Below are 26,674 nucleotides of genomic sequence, written 5' to 3'. Positions count from 1 at the left end.
TACAAAAGGGAAGCTGGGTGGCTTGTAATTACACTTTGCCCATATAATTCCTTGTCCCACCTGTGGTCCTCCTGGATGACCAAGATGCTTGGTATTATTGGTGACTACACCAGGTGGGGGATCAGCCCAAGTAAGGGGTCTTACCTGTGGAGGGTCAAGAACATAAGTCCAATGTACTTTCCCATTTGCCCCTGGTAGTATTACCGGACAACTGATGATTGCTAGCATGGCAAGAAAAATGTTCTCAGGCATTCTTGGGGTTTTGGTCTCCTCACAAATTTGCTCAGCTTTCTGGACCGTCTTTTTCACCATTCCCCAGGTCATCTCCAGACTGTTTGTCATCCTTCTCATTCTCCTCCCACTCCTTATCTTCAGTGTGTTGCTTGGGGCTACTGCTATCTGTGGCTGGAGTAGTCGATTGTCTGCAGCTGCAGGTACAGGGTGTGGTTCCAGATGCAAGGTCTTCATTAATCTGGTCAGTTCCTCCCTCGGATCCATGTTGAAGTTTAATATTTCTTGCAGGAATCCACAAGGGCTTGGAGAAGTTTCCTGGAAATACACAAGCATATCCTCAACCAAATGTTAACAAGGGGTCAGGGCCTTTCCATAAACCAGACTCGGGACCTTTCCATTTAACCAAACCATTTTCCTTTGGCTTATTCTGACACAAGTGTAATTCCATTGGTGTCTTGCCATAAGCATTACAAGTGAAAACATTTAAATTAATTAAGGCTTGATGTAATTTACTTACAGGAGATTTCTCACTATTCCCCCTTTTTGTTTTTCAAGTTGGGATTTTAGCCGCTGATGTTGGCTTTCTATAATTGCCTGTCCTGTAGAAATTGTTGAATTTTCTACTTTTTACTAAATTGCTGGGAATGACAGCTTGTGTCACTGAGTTATTTTAATTGAGTAGTAAATTTGTCATTTCTACTGTAGAGATTTTTAGATAATGTCTTAGCTAATTAATATTCTTTAATGATTTCTAAAAAGTAATTTAAGGTTTTAAGGTAATTATTTTTGTATTTCTACTTTTTAAGGCTTAATGCATTGACTTTTAATCACAGTTTCTAAATATTTGAAAGATGTTTCCCTCTGTATTTCCTCCCAGAGTAATTTCTAAACCACATTTAGGGAGTTTCTTTTAAAAACCTTTTTAGTTTCATTTAAACAGAGCAACAAACTGATTACTTTTCAGAAAAACCAGTAGGAAAGAGATATTCTGGCCAATACTACAATGCATACATTTCGAGTAAAAGTAACTCTCTTTTTACTTATGGTGTCTCATTAATGGTAAGATTTAATGTTTGAATAATAACTTTTAGTTTACTTTGTAAATAGTAGTGGAAGATATTTTAAAATTTCTCCTTTTATTAAGTTTAAATTTTACTTTTAAACAGTATTCTTTTTGGCTAGTGCTTATTTGCATATGTATGCAAATTTTACTTTGGACTTTGTTAGAATCAATTGATCATAAAATATTGGCTTCTCATATAAACGGGTTTATATGAGACCTTGATTATATTGTGAAAAGTTAGTGAAGTATTCAGCAACCTTGTCCTGTCAAGCTTAGAGGTTGAAACCTTTATAACATTTGAAATATATATGTATATAAATAGAACACAGTTATTAAATTTTACTTGATAAAGCTTCCTACATGATTTCAAGTATATTAGATCGGTCTAATTTAGTTCAAAAATATTTCTTTTAAGAAGAGAGAATAAATCCTTGAATCATTCCAGGGCCCTTGAAATGTTCCAAAGCTATCTCTTGGTTAAAGTATTAAAACTTAACTTGGAAAGACTATCAAATATACATAACCCAAATATTATATTATACACTTTTTTAATTATTCTAAAAGATATTAAATTTAAACTGATTTTAATATTAAAAATTAGGTTCAGATCAAAGAATTAATCCTCTTTTTTAATCAGGTCAATTAAATATTATATCCTAGGTTGAAATTTTACCACAGATGGTACACATAAAGACTACAATATATTTTGAACTACTAATTTCTCCAGAGAAAATACAATAATTATTTTTCTCAAAAATGAATTTTTACACTTTATGTATTTTATTATCACAACCATATAATTTCTCCCACCTGAATTTGAACTTTAAACTTTTAGAAGCCTTAAATTTTAGGTGGCAAGTTAAATACATAGCATTTCTTAGATTAGTAACATATTTATATTTTAAGGATATATTTTAAATAAAATACAAGACATATTTAATTAATAGATTCAATTCTGTCCTATAGATTTTTCATATGAGGCAAATTCAGATTAATATTTCAGTATTTTGTCATTTTAAAATACCTAGATATTTAATAATTTTTATTATTTAATTCAGCAAAGTTCTAAAGTTTTAAGTTACCAAAGACTTTGGAAAACTATACATGAGGCTGGCAAAAAGGCAGGGGGAGGAGGGAGCAGGCCTGGCCTAGCCGCTTGAATTTTAAAACTGCCACATTCTTCCTTAGAGATAACATCTAAGGTTGCTGCTGCAGGAAATGCTACTGGTTCCTTCCTCTAACAGAGAGTGCAGTCAGTCTCCTCTTGAGTGACTGGACTTTCATTATTAATATATTTATAATTATTACTGAAAAGCTTTATTACAAATCCTTCATTTTAGTTAGATTTGTTTATTTATGTTTTAACAATTTTGATATTTTAAAGCCAATTATTATCCAAGGCATTTTCTTTGGCAAATTTTATAACAGAGATAACTTACTGACTTTCAGGGGCTTTAATGTTAAAGTATTATTTTATTAAAACAGGAGCGCCCCCAATATTTGTGAGGCAACCCTGGAATGCAGTACATTATTATTCAAGAATTAGCCATTATTATGGAAACATTAATTCTATTGCCCAAACACAACCTGTATATTTTCCTTGTGTCATTTTTGCCATCTTTTAAAGAAAAACAGTCTTGGGCTTATTCTATAGCATCCATGAAGAGATAGGGCTTAGTCGAATAGGCCACCCAAAATCGAACAGAGCATGTCTTCTCTTAAGCTAGCCTTTTTCTCTTCATTGGTACAGAAATCCCAGACACATCCCTAAATTATGAGAAATATCTCACCTGTCCAAATTTCAAATGATGGACTGGGAAATAAAAACATGGTGAAAATAAGACTTTTAATCACACTCTCAAGAGTGGGCATCCATTTTACAGGATCACCAAAAGACCTAGTAATTAATGGGTGTGGGTCTTTTTTAGTTACCTCCCTTTGTCTATGGAATTTTCTTAGAACCTGTGTTATCAGCCATGTGTACTGCTCATATTCTCTCTCTCCCCATACCACATTCTGTTTGCTCTGGGGAAATTTTGTAATGGCCTAGCCATTTAATGTTTATTTTCTATTAAATTAAATTAAAGGCATGCTTAATAGACTAACAATAAACAATTTAAACCAAACAACAAAAATAGATAAAACAACAATTAACAGGCGAGCACCCATAACACATAGATAAGACTTAATTAATGAGAGTTCTTTTCATGGTTTTTTAGATGTTTTATATTGCCTGGAACTTGCAGCCAGAATGCAGCCTGGATCTCAGCCTGTTGTTCACAGATTTTATTATATTCTGCTTTCCATAGCATTGACTGGCATCTAAAGTTGCTTTAGCTAAAATCTGCTTGTTCCAATGCATTATATGGTAATTTTCAGACAAAGCTTTAAGGATTCCTTTTGTAAAAGAACCATTAGCCCCATTTTCTCTAGCTGTTGAGCCTTTCCACACTAGAGGCAGAGGATCTGGGGGCCTTAGGTATTACAGACTTTTGATCCCCAATATGAATTGGGTATAATGCAGTTAGAACAAGAGCCTACTTAGTTAAAGATGACAAGGGCATTAGTTTTCCTTGAGCCTTATTTAAGAGAGTACCCTTTGACATTTTAATTCCTTTATCCTTGTGCAGCCAGGCTAAAAATTTGCAATGATGTTTTTGCCTTTTACTCAAATTCTTCCCCATTATAGCCTGGCTGAAATAAAAGACTTTCCTGCCCACTTATGGTTCGCAACTCTGAAGCTGGCATAGGCTTTATGTGCAATGAATTTCCCTACCTTTTTGGTGAACCTCCCATCTTTCCGGTGAATTTCCTTTTGTCTTCCTTTTTTGCTCAGGCGAATCTTCTTATCCAGATGCCCCACTTTAGGCACCAGAATGCCACAACCTTTTGCAGGGAGGATTCAGGATCTGGAAAAGGGACCACACACAAATGAAAGCACTAGACAAAAAATATGAATTTAGAAGGCATGGGGGCCAGGCAGAAACCTTTCTCTAGTAGAGAGGCTCCCCAGAGCCCTGGTCCTGCTAGCTTTTATTCAATTTTAGAATGCACATCTTGCCCTCAGTTAGGCAGGCAATCTGGTAGCAGACAGACTATCTCAAAGGTCAGTAAATATTAGTAAAGATTTACTTAAAGGCTATTAAGTCAGGAAATTGCTTGAGCCACCATTATCTTGACAGAACAATTGGTGCATAGCATTAGCCCTTGCTAAAGCTCAAGATTCATCAGCCTCTCAAGTTCCTTGTTGCACTTTCATGATAGTGTTGACAATGGATAGTTTCCAAGCAGCCAAGGGGCCTTTTCTATCCTCACCAGAATCAGCCCCATTTTATTAATGTAGTCCTACTTCAGACATGGCACATGGCAACTGATGAGGTTTAGCATTCTTAACATCTTAACTGCCACACTGTGATCATGAGTCACATCACAGATCTCAGCCACACTGTTCAATACTCAGCACTGGATTGAATCAAGGAAATGTTGTTGCTATTGCTCTTGAAAGGCAAACCCTCTCTTTGAGGGTGGGGTTAAGTTGAGGGGAGGGAGCACATCCACCCTAACAGCTGCCTGTACAGTGATTCCCAGCCTTAGATGGGCATAAGAACTGTTTGTAGAGATTCTAAAATGTGTTTGGCTAAGTCTGACCGTAAACATGGGCTGAAGTAGAACACATGAGAATGAGAAGGAGAATGAATAATCTCAAGACCAACATACAAAAAAAATCTAACCAAAAGAAACTATTTCAGAGGCAAAGGGTCAAATTTGGCTTCTAAATATATTTCCAAAATAATTTTTTAATGTTTGCCATGTTAAAACCCATGTTTAAACCCATGTTTCATTCAAATCTCCAGCCATTTCCTATCATGTAATTATATCATTTGCTACAAACGACTTTTGCTATTATCATTTGTTAACATGCTTTCCTTATTGTTTTATTATTTTGAGACACATTTCTCTAAAATTATAATTCTATCCAAATGGCAAAATAAAAAACATATCAAGAGACTCATGTTATCATAAAAACATGAAAAAGAAGATAGTTATTTGTGATAATGAAGACTATTTGGGTGTGTTTAATAAGCAAGCACTGAGCCTCCTCTGCCCTGTATTTCTATCTCCCTGGCCCCTGTGGGTTTATGAGTTTGCAATCCCTGGTGCAGTCTCTGCCCACTAATTCTTCTCTACAGACTGCACAATCGTTATTGGCGGGCCTTCATGGTGTTCATGCTCTTGGGAAAGATATAGTCAGAGAATATATCTGGTGTGTTCTCTAAGAGCCCAGTGCTGCAGCAGTTTGATAAATGTTAAAGAATAAACTCTCTCTAAGTAGGAGACCTGGGGAAATGTGGATGGCATTACCCTTATTTGGGGAAAGAGAATACTGGTCTCTGAGGTATTTTCATGAAGCCGTTTTTGCCAGTACTAGATATATTAAAAAGAAAAAAAAAAAGACAATTTTCAAAATGTGGTCATTTGTACTCCATAAAAGAATAATGGACTCAGTTCTGTTTTTCAGTATAACTTGCATTTCCATTTGCCATTTTGTTCACAAAAGCTTTTGTATTAAATTTATACCTGGCAAAAAATGTAATAGCTGAGTTCTTGTCTAAAATAGTGATGTGTCAACAGCCCACAGTGTGGCCTTCTCAAAAATACTTGTGGAGACAAGGCATCAGTAAGATGGAATTCTTAATAACAGTGAAAACAAAGACCAGAAAAATCTAATGCTAGAGGCTGGAACTATTCCAATTGATTCTAAGACTGAAAAGATTGAAACAAATGAAGTCAGTAGTCCCCCAACTGATCCGCAGCCATCACTCACACAGATGTTAATCTGTACAAGTTCTGCCCTCTCCAGCTCTGGTCTTTCTGTGTTCATGCAAAGAGTAGTCCCCTCGGTAGAAAGTGAGAGGAGGTGTTTCATGTGACATTTTGTCTCGTAAGAGCCTGAAGTAAAACTCTGATGGAGGGATGGTGAAGAAGAGGTCTGGTAGTAGTTTATGCAGGGAGCTAGGATTGCAGACCTGTCGGTACGTAATGCCAAAGAATCATGGCCCACCTGCAGGTGACAAAGCTGCACTAGACAAAAGCCTGCTGCACGCTGGGATCTTGAGCTGTGAACCACACCTACCAAAGACCTCTGCAGTCCTAGAGTAGAAATCAAAGTTTGATCTGAACACAAGGAATAGACTCAAAGGATAAATAAACACTAAGTCTCTTGGTGAACATGATTCTGTAGATGTGTTCTCTTTCAAGAAGGTCAAATAATATGAGAACGTAAAAAATTACTCCAGAGGAAAGGAAGGAACTTTTCATCTTGGAAACTCAGGATAACTTCTGTAAATAGTTCTTTAATGAGTAAGATTGCCATGTCTTCCACAAAGTGCCAAGGTATTAACATGGAGATAATGGGAAACACACACACACACATACAGACACACACACACACACACACACACATACACGCACATGCACACACACACACTTCAACTAACAATTTATAACTTTTTAAAACATTTTATCTTTTTATAAAATGTTCTAAGACACTAAACTATATAAAGTATGTGAGCCTTTAAATTCAGGCTGAGATGAAAGTGAGCTGGTGAAAGACATTTTTTATAAGAGGGCAGGATGAGATGAACCATGTGACATGAAGAAAAGGGATCAGTGGCAAGAGAGAGTATAATAAAAATACAAGTTAGAAGCTAAAGTTTCAATAGGAAACTAAAATCCACATTGGTCACAACAAAAAGGCTGACAGTGCGTGAAATCAATTATTGAAATAGAGAAGTAATTGGAGAAGGGTTTGTTCTCAGTACATGGAAAGGCTGAAAACAATTAAAGGATGCAGAGAACAGAGACCCAACTCTTATATAATAGGTATATTTAAAATAGATTAGACAATACAATAAATAAATAGCTAAACGAAGCTTTAGAGAATGGGGTAGTGGGAAATGGAATATGTTGATGGTCTGTGTTCACTATGATCCAGAAAAAGTAAAGAAATATATCTAGATTTAAAAGCACCCTAGCAAATCTTTTAAATTATAAAGATGAAGAAACAATCCTAAAGTACTGAAGAAATATTTTAACTTAGATTTTCTTTTAAAAAATAAAAATCAGTTTAAAATTACATAATCTATATAACAAAACTTTGAACTAAAGGACTGCACATTTTATTGGGAAAAGATTGTTACTTATGTTTATATTTAGTCAGGTATTTTGTTTTGTCAGAAGAAAACAAATATATAATTTGGATATCTAAGGTTTCAGAAAGGATAACATTTCTATGTCATCATAAAACTGTTACCAGAAAAATATTCTAAGTAAATGAGAGATTAAGGAAATAAATAGCTCAAAAAAGAAGTCATGGTCTTAAAGAATTTGTACTGAGAAATTAATTCACTAAAACATGGTGAAACACAAAAATTGAACTGGAACGCATGGTGTTCCCCTGGGCAGGATGCCATGATGGCATCCCAAGTTCTTGTCCAGGTAGAGTCGAAGAATGAAACCATGGACAAAAGGTGGTATAGGAAAAGATGGAAATTTATTGAGAAACAAGCACAGACTCCCATGTGGGGAGGGGGATAGAGACCCACCAAGTCCCTCTTTTCTAAGGCTGAAATTCTTTGTGTCTTGATATCCCCTTTGATTGGTCACTATAACAGCTTCCGAGCTCAAACCTCACCTGAGGTTCTCCTCTTCTTCTCCCTTATTGTTTTCCTATTCTCTTTGGCCTTCTTCTTCCCTCTCTGAATGAGTGGCTTCCTTTCCTTTATTCTGTGAATATATACCTTCTGCAGCTCCCAGCCTCCTTATTTTATGAATGTATGCCCTCTGGCAGCTCCCTTATTCTGTGAATGTATACCTTCTGAGGCTCTATTATTATGTAAATGTATACTTTTGGGCAGCTCCCAGCTTTCCAGCCCTGTGATTCTCCGCATGGACCCCCTAATTCCTAAAACTTCCTAAACCTGCCTATTTTAACCCTAAAAACTCCTTTCCATGGGATTCAATTTAAGTAATTATTATAAATTTATTTATAAACCATGTGAATGTAAAACATTGGTGGTGATAAAGAACAAATACATAATGCATCAAATCATAATTTTATTATAATTATATGGATCTAATTCTCAAATACTATAAAAATGTCTAAAACTAGAAGAAATGAAAAAAATAAAATCATGCCCTTTTATTTGTGATTTTACTAATAAAACAATATAAGGTAAAAAAATCTCTGAAATTTAGAAAAGTAACCACTATTTTAAAATAAATAGAGTATGTACCTTCCAAATCACTTAATATTACATAACTAGAGGCCCAGTGCATGACTTAATCATGCACGTGTAGGCTGTCTGTCCACTGGTCGGACCCGGTGTGGCCAGCAGCTCCGAATTCCCTGGGCCCCTAGGGCGAGGCGGGGCGGGGGCGTGGTCCTCCAGTGGCCGGAGCCCAGGCCAGGGTCTTGCCTTTGCCTCCCGCCCAGGAAGGCTGGGGCTGCCGCTGCCTCCTCTGCCTTCCGGCTCCCTCATGAGCCCTCCCTTGGCTGGCCCGGGCTGCATGGAAACCCGCGTCCTCTGTGGACACCGCTGCGCACTCCTGCGGCCCAACTGCCGCCAGACTCCTCCCAGGAGCCGTGCCACCTCATCAGCCGGGGTTCCCGGGCTCGCTGCCCCAGAGGCTCCTTCTGTGCCGCAGCACAGCCATGGCGCAGACGCTGAGCTCGTGCTGCTGCTGGCGACGCAAGCTCAGCGACTGCCAGCCCAATCACCACCCAGGCCACCCCGAGTCCCACCCCCTGCGCCTCCTGCTGGCCCAATCGTGGGCGTAGCGGAGTGATGGTAATTTACATATTACCTTTTTATTATTTAGGATTATACATAAACTAGAGGTCCGGTGCACGAAAATTCATGTGCTGGGGGGGGGGGGGGTGTCTCTGAGTCCAGCCTGCAAGCTCTCACCATCCAGGACCCCTCGGATAGGGTCCAGTCCCATTGCAGCATGGTTCTGGTTCCCTGGAGCCTGTGGGTGGGAGGAGGGACCCAGAGGCCAGTCCAATGGCAGCATGGCTCCATTCCCACAGCTCCCTCCTGCCGCTGCATCACGGGCAGCCAGGACCCAGGACTGACTCCCGCCACACCACTGAGACCCAGGACTGACTTCTGCCGCACCCAGCCTGGACCCTAGCCTGTTGTTCGGTCATCCGTCCAGATGTTTAGGACCACTGGCTCTTAACTACTCACCTGCCTGATCACCCCTAACCACTCTGCCTGCCTGCCTGATCACCCCTAACCACCTGTGCCTCAGCCCCCACCACTGTGACTTTCTCTGGAAGACTTCAGGTCTATCCGGTCTAATTAGCATATTACCATTTTATTAGTATAGATGATATATATATATATAGTCTTTACTTAAAAAGTGAAAAACTGCCCTAACTGGTTTGGCTCAGTGGATAGAGCGTCAGCCTGTGGACTGAAGGGTCCCAGGTTCAATTTCAGTCAAGGGCATGTACCTTGGTTGTGGGCACATCCCTAGGGGCAGGTGTGCAGGAGGCAGCTGATCGATGTTTCTCTCTCATCGATATTTCTGACTATCCCTCTCCCTTCCTCTCTGTAAAAAATCAATAAAATAAATTTTTAAAAAAGTAAAAACCTATAAGTAATGGCACAAAAAAGTATACAAAACCAGATTATATATAAGAACAACAGCTATGACAATACATGTGTCAGTTGAACATCCTCACAGAGCAGTAACAATCATTGAGGACAAATGGCACTGTGTTAAGCATTTATATACAATAGCTCATTATGTCCTCATGGCTATCTTATGAGATAGATATTTTCTTTTATTTAAGAAGGATTGGTTATGTAACCAAGTTCACAGAGCTAATAAGTGGTAGAGGTCAAATGTGAATTTAATTCCATTTTACTCTTAAGCCCCTATTTATAATCACCTACTATAATGTCTTTCCAGGTAATCATAATAACAACTATCTCTTGACTTCCTGGGTTTTTTCTTGTGCCTCAAAGCAAGTTTATACACATTTTAAAGACAGAGAAACTGATGTTGACAAAGGTGGGGTGATGCAGAGGTGAGATTTGTACCCCCATCTATCAGGTCTAAATGTATAGTTCTCTTTTACAAAAGACACAGATTCAAATTTGGATAACAGACAAAATCAAACTATGTTGTTTTAAAAAGATACATTGCCAAAAGTCACTAAAGAAAATTTGAAAATTAATGGTGAGTAATGATTACTTAAAGAAACAGAAACGAAGGGGTTGTTTCAATCTTAATTTTAGAAAAAAATAGAATTCATGGCAAAAGTACTTATTATACAAAGAAAATCATTCTATTTATTTAAATTTTAAAATTCAGATAAAAGCATGTCATTCACATACTTTTATGTGACAAGTATTAAAGGATTAAAATACTTAAATAAAATGTGATAAAATAAAAGAACCTGACATAAACACAGTAGTAGTGAAAGGTTATAAACACTTTGAATCTTTGGTAAAGTAGTAAAAATGCAAAAATATAAATAAAAGGGGGCATATAAAAATTAGAATGTTTGTTCTTAATGTAATGTACATTTTCAAAATCCCCAACTGATAATGTAATATGCTAGCTGATAAAATAAACTTAATAGTATATATTTAACATACTTCGTGATCTCAATACAATATTTAAAGTATTAATAACAAAAATTAAATTAAAAACAACTGAAAAAATTCTGAAGGCAAAGAAAATTAAAACACACTTGACTGCTTAGAAAACAGACCTATACACTTTCTCTATAAGCAGAGCCAACATCAGAGCCTTAAAACTGTAGTTATTACAGAAGAGAAGGAAGACAGGAAACAGACACTTTAGAAAAACATTAGGGAATAAAGCCAGTGAAATAAATATACTAAAAATTGAAAAATAATGGTAGAATTTGAAAAATTCATATGTGAAAACACAATAAATGTTAACTAAATCTAAAAGTTTATTTTTAAAAAGAGGAAATTAGCAAGCCTCTGGCAAATCTAATCAAGAGGAAACACCAATTGGAAAAAAATGCACCATGAAAGTATACAGAATCAAAGGTATTATTTTTTTCTTGGATATGAAAGTATATGACTTTTTAAAGAGAAATATTAATTCACAAAATTATGTCAGGTGACAATGATGTGTTAATATAAGTTTATCAATTGTAGCAAATGTACCACTCTGATGGGGGATATTGACAATGGGGGAGGCTATGCATGTGTGGGGGCAGGAGGTAGATGGGAAACCTTCTTTTCAATTTTAATATGAATTTGAAACTGCTCTGAATAATAAAATGTACTTTAAAAATAAATACACTTAATTTATACTTAAAAAACAGGTAAAAAAAGAAATTTTAAAAAATATTGCTAGATTAATAACTAAGAATGTTTTAACTCAAAAAATAATCAGGGGTGAGTTTTGCCACTGGGTTATCTCAAACTCAAGTAAAAGATTTTTTTTCTATCATATGAACCATCCCATGTAGTAGAAATATTAATTTAATATGCTAGTTATTTCATTAAGAAAGAATACATGATAATTTCAGTTAATGATGAAAAAGACATAAACCATTAGTGTTTATTCATAATTTTTAAAAATCTTACATAATAAAAAGAAGGATGATTCCTTAGCATGGTTAGGAATATCTTCCTAGTTCAAGAGTAGAGCTATTCTCCTTAAGGCTAGGAACAAGATAAAGAAAACATATTTGCTATACATTGAAAACACAAAAAGTTCCCACTAGGAAAGAGGAACATCATTTTTCTGCATAAATAGATAGTCTAAATTCTTCCTGAGATGATTTATAGATTTAATAAAATCCCAATCATTTTTAAAAGATTGAAAGGATTTTTTTTTTTTTTTTACGGGGTGGGGGAGAAGGGAGGAGGCAACAGTTTGGAAGACTGCTTCTAAATTCACAAAGAAAATTAGATGATAGATAGATAGATAGATAGATAGATAGATAGATAGATAGATGATAGATAGATAGAAAAACAGAGCTGAAATCAGGCAATCGTTTAGAAAAATAAAAAGATTAATGCAGCACCTCCTGCCATACATGTCATTTAAGTCTGCTACTTCTGCAGCGTTTACACAGTGCTTAGTGTTATATTGGCATGACATTCCCTAGCAGTGAAAGAAAGGTTTGGATTATAAAATTATTAAGATTTTGTGATTTTTTTTTACTTAAATAATGCAAAATATTACCAAAAGTGCAAAAGACAGGCACTCCATCATCTCAGTGAGATTGAATATAGCAATACACTTCCAGGAAAGCAGATTGGCTCTAAGTATTAATACCTTTACAAGTGTTTAAACTAAAAAAAATTACACTTCTAGGAGTCTATTCTAAGACAATTAACAGCATTACAGCCAATGATTTATGTAAAAGACTTTTAAGTAAGAATATATATTGTAGAAAGATAAAAAATAGCAATAGTAGCAGAATGGTTAAATACTGTATTAACTATACAAACTTTGAGACATAGCCACTAAAACACATTTCAAAGGATACTTAGTGGCATGGAAACATTCTTAGGTTATATGAATAAGAAAAAAGAGCAGGAAAAATATCAGCCCAATTTAGGAAAATAAAATAACTGTACAATTAAAAAGGAGAAACACTAGCCCTGGACAGTTTTCTCAGTGGTTAGAGCATTGGCCTGTGGACCAAAGGGTCTTGGGTTCGATTCCCAGTCAAAGGCACGTGCCTCTGTTGTAGGTTCCCCAGCCCCAGTAGGCAACCAATTGATGTGTCTCTCACATTGATGTTTCTCTCTCTCTCTCTCCCCCTCCCTTTCAATCTTTTTCTAGAAACCAATGGGAAAAATATCCTCGGGTGAGAGTTTAAAAAAAAAAGGAGAAACACTAAAATGTTTCTAACACTAACACTAAGTGATAGTCATTTTGTCTTTTAGTACTCCATTTTCTAAATGGTAAGGTAAAGGTCATGTTCAAAGATAATTCTCAATGAAAATATTATTTGGATGATTGTCAAAACAGTAAGAAGGACTATGGTTTACCTATAGGGACCACTGCAGTGTGGTTTTGCAGTACAGGAGACATTGGTCTCATATCTATACTAATAAAATATACAAATTGGTCAGGACACCCTCACAGTAACGACTGAACAGCAGGCTGTGTGGGGTGACAAGGATGGCAGGGGGGTTAGTGAGGGACGACCAAACAACTGAACAGCAGGCTGTGTGGGGCAACCAGGCCAGCAGAGGTGGTCAGTTGGCGGTGACCAGGCCAGCAGGGGGACAGTTGGTGGTGATCAGGCCAGCAGGGGAGTCAGTGAGGGGTGACCAGGCTGGCAGAGGGGGCAGTGAGGGGCAACCAGGCCAGCAGGGGAGGCTGTTGGGGGGCCCAGGATGGCAGGGGGGCAGTGAGGGGCTATTAGGCCTAAAGAGGAGGGCAGTGAGGGGTGACCAGGCCAGTGCGGGGTGACAGTTGGGGGCGACCAGGCTGGCGGGGGGGCAGTTAGGGGCTATCAGGCAGGCAGGCAGGTGAGCAGTTTAATAATTTGGTAAGATGGTACAATCCCAGATTGTGAGAGGGATGTCCGACTGCTGATTTAGGCCTGATCCCCATGATTGGGCCTAAACCAGCAGTCGGACATCCCCCAAGGGGTCCTGGATTGGAGAAGGTGCAGACTGGGGTGAGGGGGACCCTCCCCATGCACGAATTTCGTGCACTGGGCCTCTAGTCTGAATATAAAAAGGTTTATAGCCAAGCAGTAGAGTGTGTGGAAGGGGCAGGGAATGGATGGAAAATTACCAAGGGAAAACATCACGGTTAAGAGGGATTCTGGCTAAATTGACCTAGTAGGGTTCCTGCTGAAGGCTGGCAGGTGATCAGACATTACCTGGGGGATGATGGACGATAAGGAAACTGATCAAATATTGAGGTTGATCAGATATCAGGAGGGGGAGATTCTGGCTTAGCATGATTCCTGTGAAATTAGGCAACACAAAGATAAACATGGAAGTACAAAGGTGAGCGTCCTTTGGAAAAGGACTTGGTCGGACCAGACTAAAGTTTAGTCAAGGACAGACTCTTTGTTAAGATGCAGCCCTACTATTAAGGAAATGTGGAGACTTGCTTGGAACTTACAAATAAGTCAACATTCCTGGTATTTGTTAGTCTGAGCATGTGGACCTGAGCTTATTTACCTGCCAATGCCCTGGCTATAGAACAAAATGGTAACTTCAGCTTTAAATCTTGATCACTGATTCTCCAAGCCCTATTATTGACAAGTTCTTTCCAATTGCTCCCAAAATAATTTGGTAAGATGGTACAATACGATAAAGTATACTCTATCTGGCATGGATTCCATGGGTAACCCCATTAGCAAAGTGGAAGATGTTTTTTATTGTGAAAACAACATAGTATTACAGTGTTGGAAATTAGAAAAAAAAAAGTTATCACCTCTGATCAGAGCAACTGCAACTGATATCAACTGATATCATCTTTAAAAATGTTCTTCTATGCTTTATTATATACACAACATTGATATTGTTAAAATTTTACTCTATATACAATTTTTATGTTGCTTTTATACTTTTATACTTATCATTACATAATAAGCACTTTCATGTTGCCACATGGTCTTTTTAGTTATTGCTATCTATATATATAAAAGCCAAGCAACCAGAATGTCCAGAATGACCAGTTGCTTTGAGGTGCACTGCTGCCCCAATTGCCCCACCCCCACCCCGATCAGGGGTGGGGCCGGCTGGCCAACCACCTGCAGTCCCCCCCTGCCCCCCCCCCCGGCCCAGCCCTATCGGCCCCAATTGGGGCAGGCCAGCCAGATCTCACCCGTGCACGAATTCGTGCACCAGGCCTCTAGTTATTTTAATAATTACCTAATATTTATTAAGCAAATATTTTATATTTTACATTCCTTGTTGTTGGGCAATCAAGTTGTTTCTTTTCCAAATTTCAGTAAAAATATATTCTAGCCAGTCACTGAGTAAAGAGAAAGAATTTTAATGAAAAGCCCAATTTTCCTTCTTACCTAATCTATAGATGTATATACTCACCACAGTAGGTTTCTTGATGTTTATAGGACCTACATTTGCTCAAATGGAATGTGTTGTAGAGAGAATAATCCAAAAGAAACTAAAAGTTTACACTCGATCTTAGCCAAAAGGCCAAGAAACAATTTAAAAAAAAACATTTTAGAAACTACAGTTTGTCTTGAAGCTTTTACAATAAGAGACCGAGAGTCTGCAGTGTGTACACTTCATAGCCTGACTAATGCTTTCCACGGAAAGCATGTTAAATTCATACTAATGCTTCTGAAAATTAACAATATGTATAAAATTGGGGAGGAAAGAAAAAATCCTTCCATCCTCCATAAAATAGTAATCTAAATACAAGAAAGCAATTTTGCAAACCCTACCTAAAATTACAGGTTGCACATCTTGGTTTGACTAGCCTACCCTTAGGAAGAAACCTAGTAAAGTGCCTAAATCATTTTCCTTTGCAACTTATCATGCCTAATAGCAATTTATCAAGCAATTTTCTTTCATCTTTCTCATGTGGAAATAAAGGTAAAAGCAGATGTATGAAAAATTAGTCTAGTTGTGAACACTCCACTTCCGGGACTTGGTACATAGAACTTCTGCTGCTCCTGACTTGTTATTTTGTTCTCTCTGAACAACTACAGGGGACTGAATCCTCTTCCCCAAAAAAAAGAATCATCTTACTTTTAATTTAGTAGCTAAAATTTGAAATATGAAGGGGTGATTGAAATGAATATTATTAAAGGATTCATTATTTCTTTTTTTAGTTAAGCTAAATCTGCATGTATAGCAAAAATGAAGTTGGTACAGTTTTCCAGGAAGACTTTTCTTGTGACAACTTCCACAAAAAGCAGAAAATTCAGGGTTACTTGAAAATGCATGGGTTACTTGAAATAAAAATGGATTCATACTTAGGCAAAGAGATGATAGAAGGGAGGTTCTAGTTAAACAGCATAGCTGTTAGATGATGATGCTAACCCTCCACACGCTGGCAGGAATGGCAGGTAAAATTCTCCAGCACACTGCATCTCCTGAATTGAACTGGAGTGTGGAGACCTATAAAAAGCACATGGTACAAGGAGCAAGACCTCAATTGTTATCTGTGCTTTTGGCTGCTGAACCAGTGAGCCCTCTGGCTGACTTGAGCAGCTCCACTTCCCCTGGGATTTCATGCTTCGTCATCCCTGAAAGAACAGATTTAGAGTACAGAATCTGTTGACATCTTGTTAGTTCTGGGGAAATAGGACTTCTGAAGAGAAGAGACAAGCCAAGGAAGTCCCGTGGGAATTATGGGCCATGGAGCATTTTTAGGTGCATGGGAATCTTTTCAGAAAGAGACCCTCTCTGAATCCCTGTTCCCAGATTCCCTGCTAGAGTTCTTTTCAAAACTGAGAGCCGCGTCAGAAGTCCTTCCAAGACTGCCCCGAGGCTCAAGTCCTCTGCACATACTTAAACCTGCCATCAGGTGCTCAAAGAAACTTCTCCTTTCCAGACTAACCAACCCTGACACTGTCAAAGAATCCTTATTCCTAGAGAATTTGAATGCCCTCGCCGTCTCCCTGCCCTTGTCTGTATGCTCTGGAGACAGTCTCATTGATGTATTTCTTTCTTGAAGAAGAGACCCCAAGTAAGGAGTGATTTCTCCAGGGACAGCTCCTTAGTACACAGGGGTCGGACCACCCATTCTCTGCTTCTAGACTTTATGGGCATATTTAGATTTGACAGTGCACAACACGTGTGCTGCTGCTGCTGAGTGACCCCACCCCTCCTGAGATAAGGCAGTGAGTATGTTGGACTTCATAGAAATATATGGATGAGAAGCTACAAACTCCAATGAGTTCTGTAGCCAGGCAGGCAGCACAAGTGAGATCCATCCAGTGAGTGTCAGGAGTGACAGGGATGGATGTGGCGAGAAGAGCACGTAATGTCCCCAAAGGCCTGCAGGTGGATCCTGTGTATCTTCAAACACCACGTGGGACAAATAAAACACTAAAGTCCCCCATGGCTGCAGTGTGCCCCCTATGCACTTGAGGCAGCCTCTCGTGAGGCATTAGCAGCCACACACAGAACATCGGACCATCTAACGTGTGTTGTTGTTTTTTGTTGTTGTTTTTTGTGCTGAGCAAACAATACCTGGGCTGCTCCAAAAATAAACTCTTAAAAAGAAAGCAGTTCACTACAAAATGACCAGCAATTATTTATTTTAAAAACTTTTAGGAATAAACTTTCAAATGTTCCTAACCTCTTGTGACATTAGGAATTTGGTTGAGGTCTCTTTTCCCAAAGCTAAAAAGATTGTGTTTATTCCACAAATATGTAGTTTTAATAATAACGTTAACCTTTATTTAGCTTACTACGTGGCAGGCACTAGGCTAAGTATTTCTGTGCACATTTTTAAATGAATCCTCACAAAAAGACCGTGTGGTTGGCACTGCCCACGGCTAGTGCAGGGTGGAACTTTTGCTACTGTTTTTCCTCTTCTCTTTCTTTTCAGAGATGCAACACATTATTTTTAACCATGACTCTACGTGCCAGGCACCACCATCCTTAGAAAAAAATCATTAGCAATGTCTACTGATTTATTCTGTAACTACGCCTAGACCAGCAAGAACAAGAAACTCAAGCTGCTTGTTTCTTAGAGTTTTTCTTTTCCAGTTGCCATAGACTGACTTCTTGTTGAAACTCCCTCCCCTGATATTGCAGACAGACCTCGGACGGAGAGTCAAGCCTTTCCCACTTTGAGGGGCTGCCTGGCTGCTGGGCAAGACGAACTCATCCTCCTGCAGGAGAAAGTGAAGAATGGGAAACTGTCTGTGGACCAAGCCCTTGAGAAGTTTAAACACTGGCAGATGGGAAAGACAGGCCTGGAAATGATTCAGCAGGTAATGTTGTCCCCAGTCCCTTCTGGAACATTCCCCCATGGACAGAGCTCCAAGCCTCTTTGTAAATGTTGACTCTTCACAAGAAATACAGTTAACTGTTGGTTTGTTTTCAAATAGCTACAAAACGTAGATGCATTCAAACTACCAGTTAAAAGTTGAAAATATCCAGACTGCATGCTTACAAACCACTGGTGAATTCAGCCCCGAGACACAATGCGTTAGAGCTAATACCTAACCAGCTTCTAAGGCTGTCGTTAGTAGAGTGAATGCTTTATGAATCTCATTGATGAAATTAGCGTGATTCATCCATACATGAACATGTGTTCAACATTCAGAAGAGTATTATTTAGACCAGATTTGAAACAAGAAAATGATTGAAATCATATCAGGCAGTAGTCCTAAATGCAATGTAAGAAGTATTATCTTCTCTTCCCTTTAACCTGCCATGAGCATTCACTTCAGATGAGCCTAGTCTTGTCTTCTATAAATATAATTTACATCCTGAGAGGGGATTGGAATAGGTGGTTCAGCAATGATAATGAAAATAAGATGCACCATATATACCCGGGGACATTCCTCAGAGAGGGGTATCGGGATCTTATTCTATGTATCCCACAGGCCACCAAAACATTCCAACTGTTTTTATCTTCTCATCACAGAAAGCCTCAGTGTCTTAGAAACCAGTTGTCAGGCAGGTATTTGATGAAACACATTTAATTAGCTAGTTTAGGCCAACGTATAAATAATCACTAATAACTTTATATGCTGTCTTTCCTAAGGGATCTGTTTTTATTTTAAAACAATGCTCATGAAAACAATATAAACAATATGTCATATCCACAGGGCATAGATTAGGCAAAGTGACTTCCCAGTACATCTGAGTTGACCCCATGTCAGAAACCACCTGTCTTGAGGGGCAGCTCTAGCTGTGGGTTGGTGGTTAGACATGGTCCAGGCTTTGCAGTGCTAAGCAAGGGCAGTGACTTTGCCAAACGAATGTGAAGAACGCTGGTTGTAGAGTTTTGTAACTGATCATTGTCCATGCTTCTCAATCTGTGCCAATACCATCACCAGGAGGTCACGGTTTGATTCCCAGTCAGGGCACATGTCCAGGTTTCAGGCTCCATCTCCAGGAGGGGGTGTGCAGGAGGTGGCCGATCAATGATTTTCATCATTGATGTTTCTATCTCTTTCCCTCTCTCTTCCTCTCTGAAATCAATTAAAACATAAATAAGTAAGTAAATAAATAAGTAAATAAGTAAATAAATAAATAATTGGCTATAGTAGTTGGTGTTTCATCTTCACCCATAAAAATTTGGGTAACTCTTGATTTCTGTTTCCTGGTTGTTCCCTCATTTAGGAAAAACTACGCCAACTACGGGATTGCATTATTGGGAAGAGGCCAGAAGAAGCAAATGTCTATGGTAAGTACAACTTACCTACTATTCAAAAGTGATAGTGTGAAGAAGGGGAAAACACAAGGACTTTGGAATCAAGCAGTCCTGACTTCATATCCATACTCTGTCACCTCTCAGCTGTGTGACCAGACAATGCCTCCAACCCCTGATACTCAGGTTCCTGGTCTGCAAAACAAGAACAAGTACCCATAGCTGAAAGTGGTTTAATAAGTTAACATATTAAATGCTTTCACCTCCTCTGACCCGTAATGGACATTCAGGAAGTGCCAGTCACCCTTTTTTCCTTTGATTTCGATGTAAGTTGAAAACAAGATGATTCTGCTCCAGTTTTTATACATGAGTCATTTATACAGAGTATTACATTTTTAAGGCGTCACACTTTTTTAATAAGGTAGAATAGTCTCAATATAGTCAGTTCTCACAACTGTCCACATGTGGATCATTTTATATTGAAATTTCCTGTTGCCTTCCCCTGCAGCTAGCCTGCTTCTTGGCAATGCAGATTCCCCTTGCTAATATTTAACAGTTGCTCTCAGGGCAAAACAAAAACAAAAAACGAACAACACTCATCTTAATGTTAACACAAATCAAACATTGTTAAGATGGTAAATCTTCTCCAAAGATAAACAACACATTCCAAATTTGAAAATAAATGTATTCTCACTATCTGACCACTCTTTCCCTAAGTCCCTGCTCCTGCCAGATAATTAAAAACTAACAACCACTAGTAAAGCTTGCAAGCTTTCATCTTGTCCATTTTCAGTAATATTGCATAGCTTTTAGCTAGTGCTTCATGTTGAAAGTCACCCTGTTAAAAGTCACCCTTTTCATATTATTGGTTTGTTACCTACTTTTCCATAGAGAATTCTTCTAGCTCTCTTAGAAATGTTTTCTAAAAAAGAAATACTCCTAAAATAACAGATAACTAAGTTCTACAGGTTTCCATTCTAATGTGGAATGAGATGAAAATTTTAACAAAGTATAAAATTACAAAATAAATAATTTTACTAAGGAACATTAAGTAGTAGTAGTAACTAATATTTATTGACTATCTACTATACACTTAACATTACCTTATTAATTTCCTATAGTAACCTTTTTAAGTAGGCACTAGTTCCAATTTATAAATAAGGAAACTAAGACTCTGAAACACTAAGACATCTGAAGACATATAGGTTAAAAACTAAAATCTATTTCTGTTTGAATCCAAAGTCAATGCTTTTAATCACTGATGTCCTGATTAGAAATCTACTAGCTCTCCTTCCAGCCAAAGTGGAGTAAGGAGTAGCAAATAAATTCTCCCACTGTACAGAACACTAATACTGGGCAAAAATATGAGACAACTGATTTCAAGAAGTGGACAATAGAAAGCCTAAAGCTAGAATCCCAGAGACAAGCAAAACTTCTGTAGTAGTTCCCATAACTCCCAGAGACTAATTTCCTGGCTACAAACTGTGCAAAACAAGGCAGCCCTATTAAACGGAGGAGACAAAGACCCAAGACCAGGGAGCGTGTGCGCTGGGTCACTGAAGCAGTAGCTGTGTAGAGACAGCCTCAGAGGGAGCGAGGGCCTCCACAGGGCTGTGGCTGGGAGATGAGCTCTGCAGAGAAAGACCACTTGAGGCACACAAGGGAGCAGTTTCGAGGGCACTGGATGCAGAACAGACTCTAGAATTTGAGTGGAGTCAGAAAACAGCCATATTGGGATAGTTGAGTTCCTGCCCAGACAGAGTAGAAAGGTCTCCTTAACACTTAGCTAAAATACCTGGCATTCTGCTGTGATGCCACGAAATGTAAGGTGGAAGGACCATGACTTAGAGTAGGACCCACTTGTAGACCCACTATTACAAGTCTAAAACCAAGCCGCTCTAAGATCCATGTGGAACACAGGAAAAAAAAACCTCCCTAATATTTTACATCTACCTGCTATGTATAATTTTCTGTTTCCAATATCCCCTCACCCTATATAACATTTTCAGCATTTATTATATTACAGTTTTTCTGTCTGTAAATTCTCTGATTTTATTTACCTGAAAATGTCTTTATTTCAACAAATGTTTGAAGGATATTTTCTCTGGATTTGCAATTCTAAGTGGTCATTTTTATTTGTAGCACTTCAATGATATTATTACATTTTATTTAGTCCTCCATTATTTCAGCTGAGAAATTAGTATTTCTATCCTTTTTCCTCTATATGAAATGCGACTTTTTTTTTCTCTGGCTACTTTTAACAATATCTATTTATTTTGGTTAGAAGTAGTCTGACTATCCTATATGGAGTCCTCTTAACAATTATGCTATTTGGAGTTTGTTTGTTTGTTTAGGTTCTTGGAACTGTACAGAGGTGCTTTACATTAAATTTGGCAAAAGTTTTGGCCATTATTTTAAATGTTTTGTCCAAAACTCACTCCTGTCTCCTCTGGGACTCTAATTATATTTATGCTACATTGTGTTATATTGTTCTACATACATGTCTCTGAGGCTCTGTTCTTTTTAACGATTTTTATCTTCCTGTTCATCATATTGAATAACTCCTATGGTTTTGTCTTCAACTTTATTAACTCTCTGTTATATCCCATCTGCTGATAAGCTCATTGGATAAATTTTTTATTTCTTTTATTATAATTTTAATTTATATAATTTCCATTTCGTTATTTTATATAGTTTCAATGTTTTGCTGAGATTTCCTATTTATTCACTCCTTAAAACCATATTTTTTTATGAAGTTAATTATGTTTATCAAAACTACAGTAAACTCTTTGCTAAAGTCAGCAATGGGATCATCTCACGTTTTTATTGATGGTTTTCATTTGCTTTTCTATAATTTATATTTTTCAGTTTTTTCATATCTCTGCCTTTAAAAAATTAAGTATTGGACATTATAGGTAATCTGCTGTCTAATCTGAATGAGTGTAGATTCTGGTTTTAGCAGAGAGTTCGATTACTGACGTGAACTTATGTAGGCTTGGCTTTGTGCTTTTTTCAGGGTTGACTTACAGAGAGCCCCATGTCTTTTCTAAGGCCCTCAGTGGGACTAAGCCTAAACTAAAGTTGGGTGTTATAACATACAAAATAGGAAAAGACATAAAAACAATCACAGATATTATACTGAGTGAAAGATGCTAGACACAAAGAAGTATGCTCTGAAATTCTAGATAAAACTAATCCACTAAAGATAGAAATCAGATCAGGCAGGGGCTATCAGAAATATTGGTGGGGTGAGGATTGATGTTAAGAGGGCGCAAGGGGATTTTCTGTGGAGGAGAAAATGTTCTCTTTCCCTAACTGGCTGTATAAATTTGTCAAAATTATACTCTTAAAAATGTTTGAATTGTACTATATGTAATTATTACTGTAATAATGTTAATTTAAAAAAAGAATGGAGTAGCCCATGCTAAAAGACTATTGAAGCAGAATAGCAAGCTTTTATTAAGTGTCAAACATGTCTAAAATCATAATACCTTGGGACAAGCATCAAGAGAAAAAAAAGACAAATAATAAAAGACATGGTTTCTCACACTTAGTGGACGAAGGTTAGTATTTTTTAAATCTGATTGTGAAATTTCATGCTCACCTTAAAGATAAGTAACAATAAAAACAATAAAAAGAAGAAAGCTTAGAATAAATATTATATAAAACCCAGTAGATGGTTTTTGTCTTTTTATTTTCTAGATAAGCTCACCATCGTGCACCATCCAAACGGTAAGTGCTTGGTATATATAGGAGGATTTAGGACTAAGTCAACACGCATAGTAAACCAACTCCAATATACATTAAACCTAATCCGTGTATAAACTCAGATAGATTTTGTGTTTATATGCAAAACCACTTGAAAACCAATAAATTGTGAGAGAGTTTTACAATAGCAATGCTAGAGGCCTTATTATATAGTAAAAGAAACTTGTACTTTGTACCCTCCCTGACCTGGCTCTTTACAAGTTACTAGTTGTGACCTTTGGCCTCAGCTTCCTCATATGTAAAATGTAGGTAAGAATTCTACCATGAGAATTGCTATAAAGATACAATATATGTAAATAAGAGTTGATGTTTGATGAGTGGAATTTATTGATAGAGCCAATGAAATTGGACTAACACTTGAGAGAGTGATTCACTTTAGTGTGATGGGGAGAAATGTGCACAGAATCTTGGGACAGCAAAGAGGAAATAGAGGTCAGCGAGGCAGCTGTTGGATAATCAGAAGCAAGTGTCTATGGACCGAACCAAAGCACTGACTGTGGGAATGGAGAAGCAATAGAAGTGAGCAGTGTGGCTGGGATGGAAAATGGGAAGCCTGTGCTACAGGCAGGAGGGTAGTAGAATGAGCCAACAGGAGGTATTAGGAATCATTTTTCTTAAAAAGTGTATTTTGCTATTGGCGAATCCTGGTACATGGGGAAAAGAAAAATAAAGGAAGAGGGAATAATCAAGTGGGGGTTGTTATTCAAAGGTGTTGAACTCTTTCTGAGCTGAAGCAATTCCTCAGTGTCCTACCTAAGTGAATCTTTATGGGTAGGAGAAATTAATAGCATACTTGCCAAGTGTGCCTTTTCGGTATGCCCTTTTATCTCTTTAGTAATTTTTCTCTTTACCCGTATTCTACTCTTTGGATATATACATATTTTTAAAGGTGCTGAATGAATGAATCATTAAATGTGAACTACTAAAGAGATAATAACAGAGTTTGTATTTCTAGGTAACGAACGTGTCCACAATGAAAATACTTTATATAGCCTACCCCTCGGCAATAAGGTAGGTTGTATTTATCTTGATTTTTATAAAATGCAAAAAAAAAAAAAAAAAAAAGAATTTTGTTAAGAAAGACCACAAGAGCCTTCTCTCCTGATTATGCTTTGAAACATTTGGAAAATATGAATAAAATAGCTTACATAAGCATTTGTGTGCAAAATCCATGAGCAGTAATTTAAAGAAATCAACTATTTGGAAAAAAGCAAGAAAGGAACTTGATCAAAGGAAAGAGGCATTGAGGCCAAAATGTGCTTAATTCCTCATGTACTAGTATGGACCAATAAATCCTAAAGGAGGTATGAAGACATCATCTTTAGCAGTAAGAATATAATCACAAAATATTTGTCTCACAATGTACACAGTCCTTAATGTCTAGTTATAGAAAAAATATATATATAGTTCATGTAAATATGCATTACTTCACATTCTAGAGTGAACTAATAATGAATTGCTAATGAGAAGTTAAAAATAACACTAAACAAAAACAGCAGCAATTGAAAACCCAGATCAGTTCAAGACAATACTGATAATGACCTAAAGACAAATTTTTCTTCATAAAAATTGTGATTCCAACTATCTATATTATGGGATGTAGAAAATGTTACTCCAAGTCATTGGCAGTTGGATTTCTTGCTAAAATCCAGGATTAGAGCCCTTGGTAACTTCTCATAATAAACCAATTTTAGTGTACCAAATTTTAATAACCCTCAATATCTCTAATGTTTCAAATAAGTCATAAGTAATCATAAAAGCCATTCACTCTTAAGAACTGATTAAAGTATTTGCATTTCTGGATCATTCTGTGACCCACCAATGGGCTATAGACCTAATGAGTCTATAATATATAGACTCATTAAACTCACTCTGCTAGGCCCAGGAATTTATGAAAATATCTTTGTCAAATGAAGATCCAGCTAAAGGACTATACAACCATGACAGTCATTTTGGAGTAAGATTTTGGATAAGAGAAAAGAATACAAATTCCCAACACTGGGAAATAAAATTTGAACTCAGGATTTTGATGAAGTTAAGCTTTACAGTGATTCTTTCTTTTTAAGATGGAGAATTGTCTTGTCAGTTCCCTCTACAAAGGTGTTTTTGTGTGACTGTGAAAGGCAACTATGACTTTATTATGCTTCTTTGCTCAGTCTAAAAAATGAAGAAATAGTAGATAGTTCTTTACCTTTTTTTGTTTTCTTAGCCTCCTGCTCGACTCCAAGTTGAAAAGGAATTTGGTTTCTGTTGCAGAAAAGATCACTAAGGAAGGTAAGAAAAACAGCTATATTAAAATTTATAAAAAACCAACACCCTAAAGCAGCCTTATTAGGAACTTGAAGGAATCATTTGTCTAGCAAACAGAATACTCTTAAATATTTCATTTTCTTCTTCTGAAAGAATAAACCCATGTATTTTTCAAGCCAAAGGTGATTGTTCCTTAGAAAGATTTATGTATGGGGGTGATTTCATGCTAGCTAATCAATTTCAATTGATGATCCATTATTCACTGATACATTTCCTGTGATCTCGTTTTCAGGTTATTATAATGAAACAAGAATCTGCAGACACTGTGCTTTCTGTGTGAAGCAAGCTTGCATTTGGATTTGCTGTCTTCAGGGCAAATCTATACCATGAAAAAAAAAAAAGCAGCCCTCTGGATTTCAGATTTTATTATTGCCACAATTTATGGACATTGTATCTGCTTCGGATGGGTATATCAAGCCTAAAATTGAGTGCCCCAGCAATTGCATTCTTTGAAAATGAAATTCTTGCATTTTACAATGCACTTTCCCATTGAAGCAGCTATTTCCCATTTTGAAAATGGAAGGAAAACAAGAGCAGAAAAGTGAAATGCTCTGGAGCAGTCACGGGGCCTGTTTTAGGCACTAACCTTAATAAATCACTCCCTTTGTCCTTGGAATAAGCATGAAAATACGAATTTGTTCAACACATATTTGCCTTTTCAGTGGTTGGCCCATTTCCTGAGTTTCTCACATTCAGAACTAACTATCGTCACAGCATGCTTGTGGAAACCTTTCCTTATTTAGTGCTTATTTGCATGTAATCCTGAGAAAATTGTTTTCCTAACTTTTTGTATCTCACATTAATATATATTTCTACAACCTATATTCCTTATTAAAAGACTTACAGTTTCATCAACTTACTTCTTGGGCACACATTGCTAGTTTAGAATAGAAAGTGGATTTTCCATTGTATGATGTTCATGCACAATTGCTGCAAATAAAATGAATGTTTAAAGCT

General features: G+C 37.3%; 1 protein-coding gene across 1 annotated transcript in view; it reads left to right on the top strand.

The window, feature by feature from the left end:
- BANK1 (B cell scaffold protein with ankyrin repeats 1) overlaps positions 1-25,676 on the top strand; it is a 270,703-nt gene extending 245,027 nt beyond the window's left edge. Inside the window, exons 11-15 of the mRNA XM_008156647.3 lie at positions 18,073-18,251; positions 19,612-19,675; positions 23,342-23,371; positions 24,363-24,418; positions 25,617-25,676. Coding sequence (XP_008154869.3) covers positions 18,073-18,251; positions 19,612-19,675; positions 23,342-23,371; positions 24,363-24,418; positions 25,617-25,676 — 389 coding nt within the window. The remainder of the gene's footprint in view (positions 1-18,072; positions 18,252-19,611; positions 19,676-23,341; positions 23,372-24,362; positions 24,419-25,616) is intronic.
- The last annotated feature ends 998 nt before the right edge of the window (positions 25,677-26,674 follow it).

Source organism: Eptesicus fuscus, chromosome 2 (assembly GCF_027574615.1).
Source record: "Eptesicus fuscus isolate TK198812 chromosome 2, DD_ASM_mEF_20220401, whole genome shotgun sequence".
NCBI lineage: Eukaryota > Metazoa > Chordata > Mammalia > Chiroptera > Vespertilionidae > Eptesicus > Eptesicus fuscus.
The sequence above is the reverse complement of the archived record's forward strand: the minus strand, read 5'-3'. Positions and strand labels throughout refer to the sequence as shown.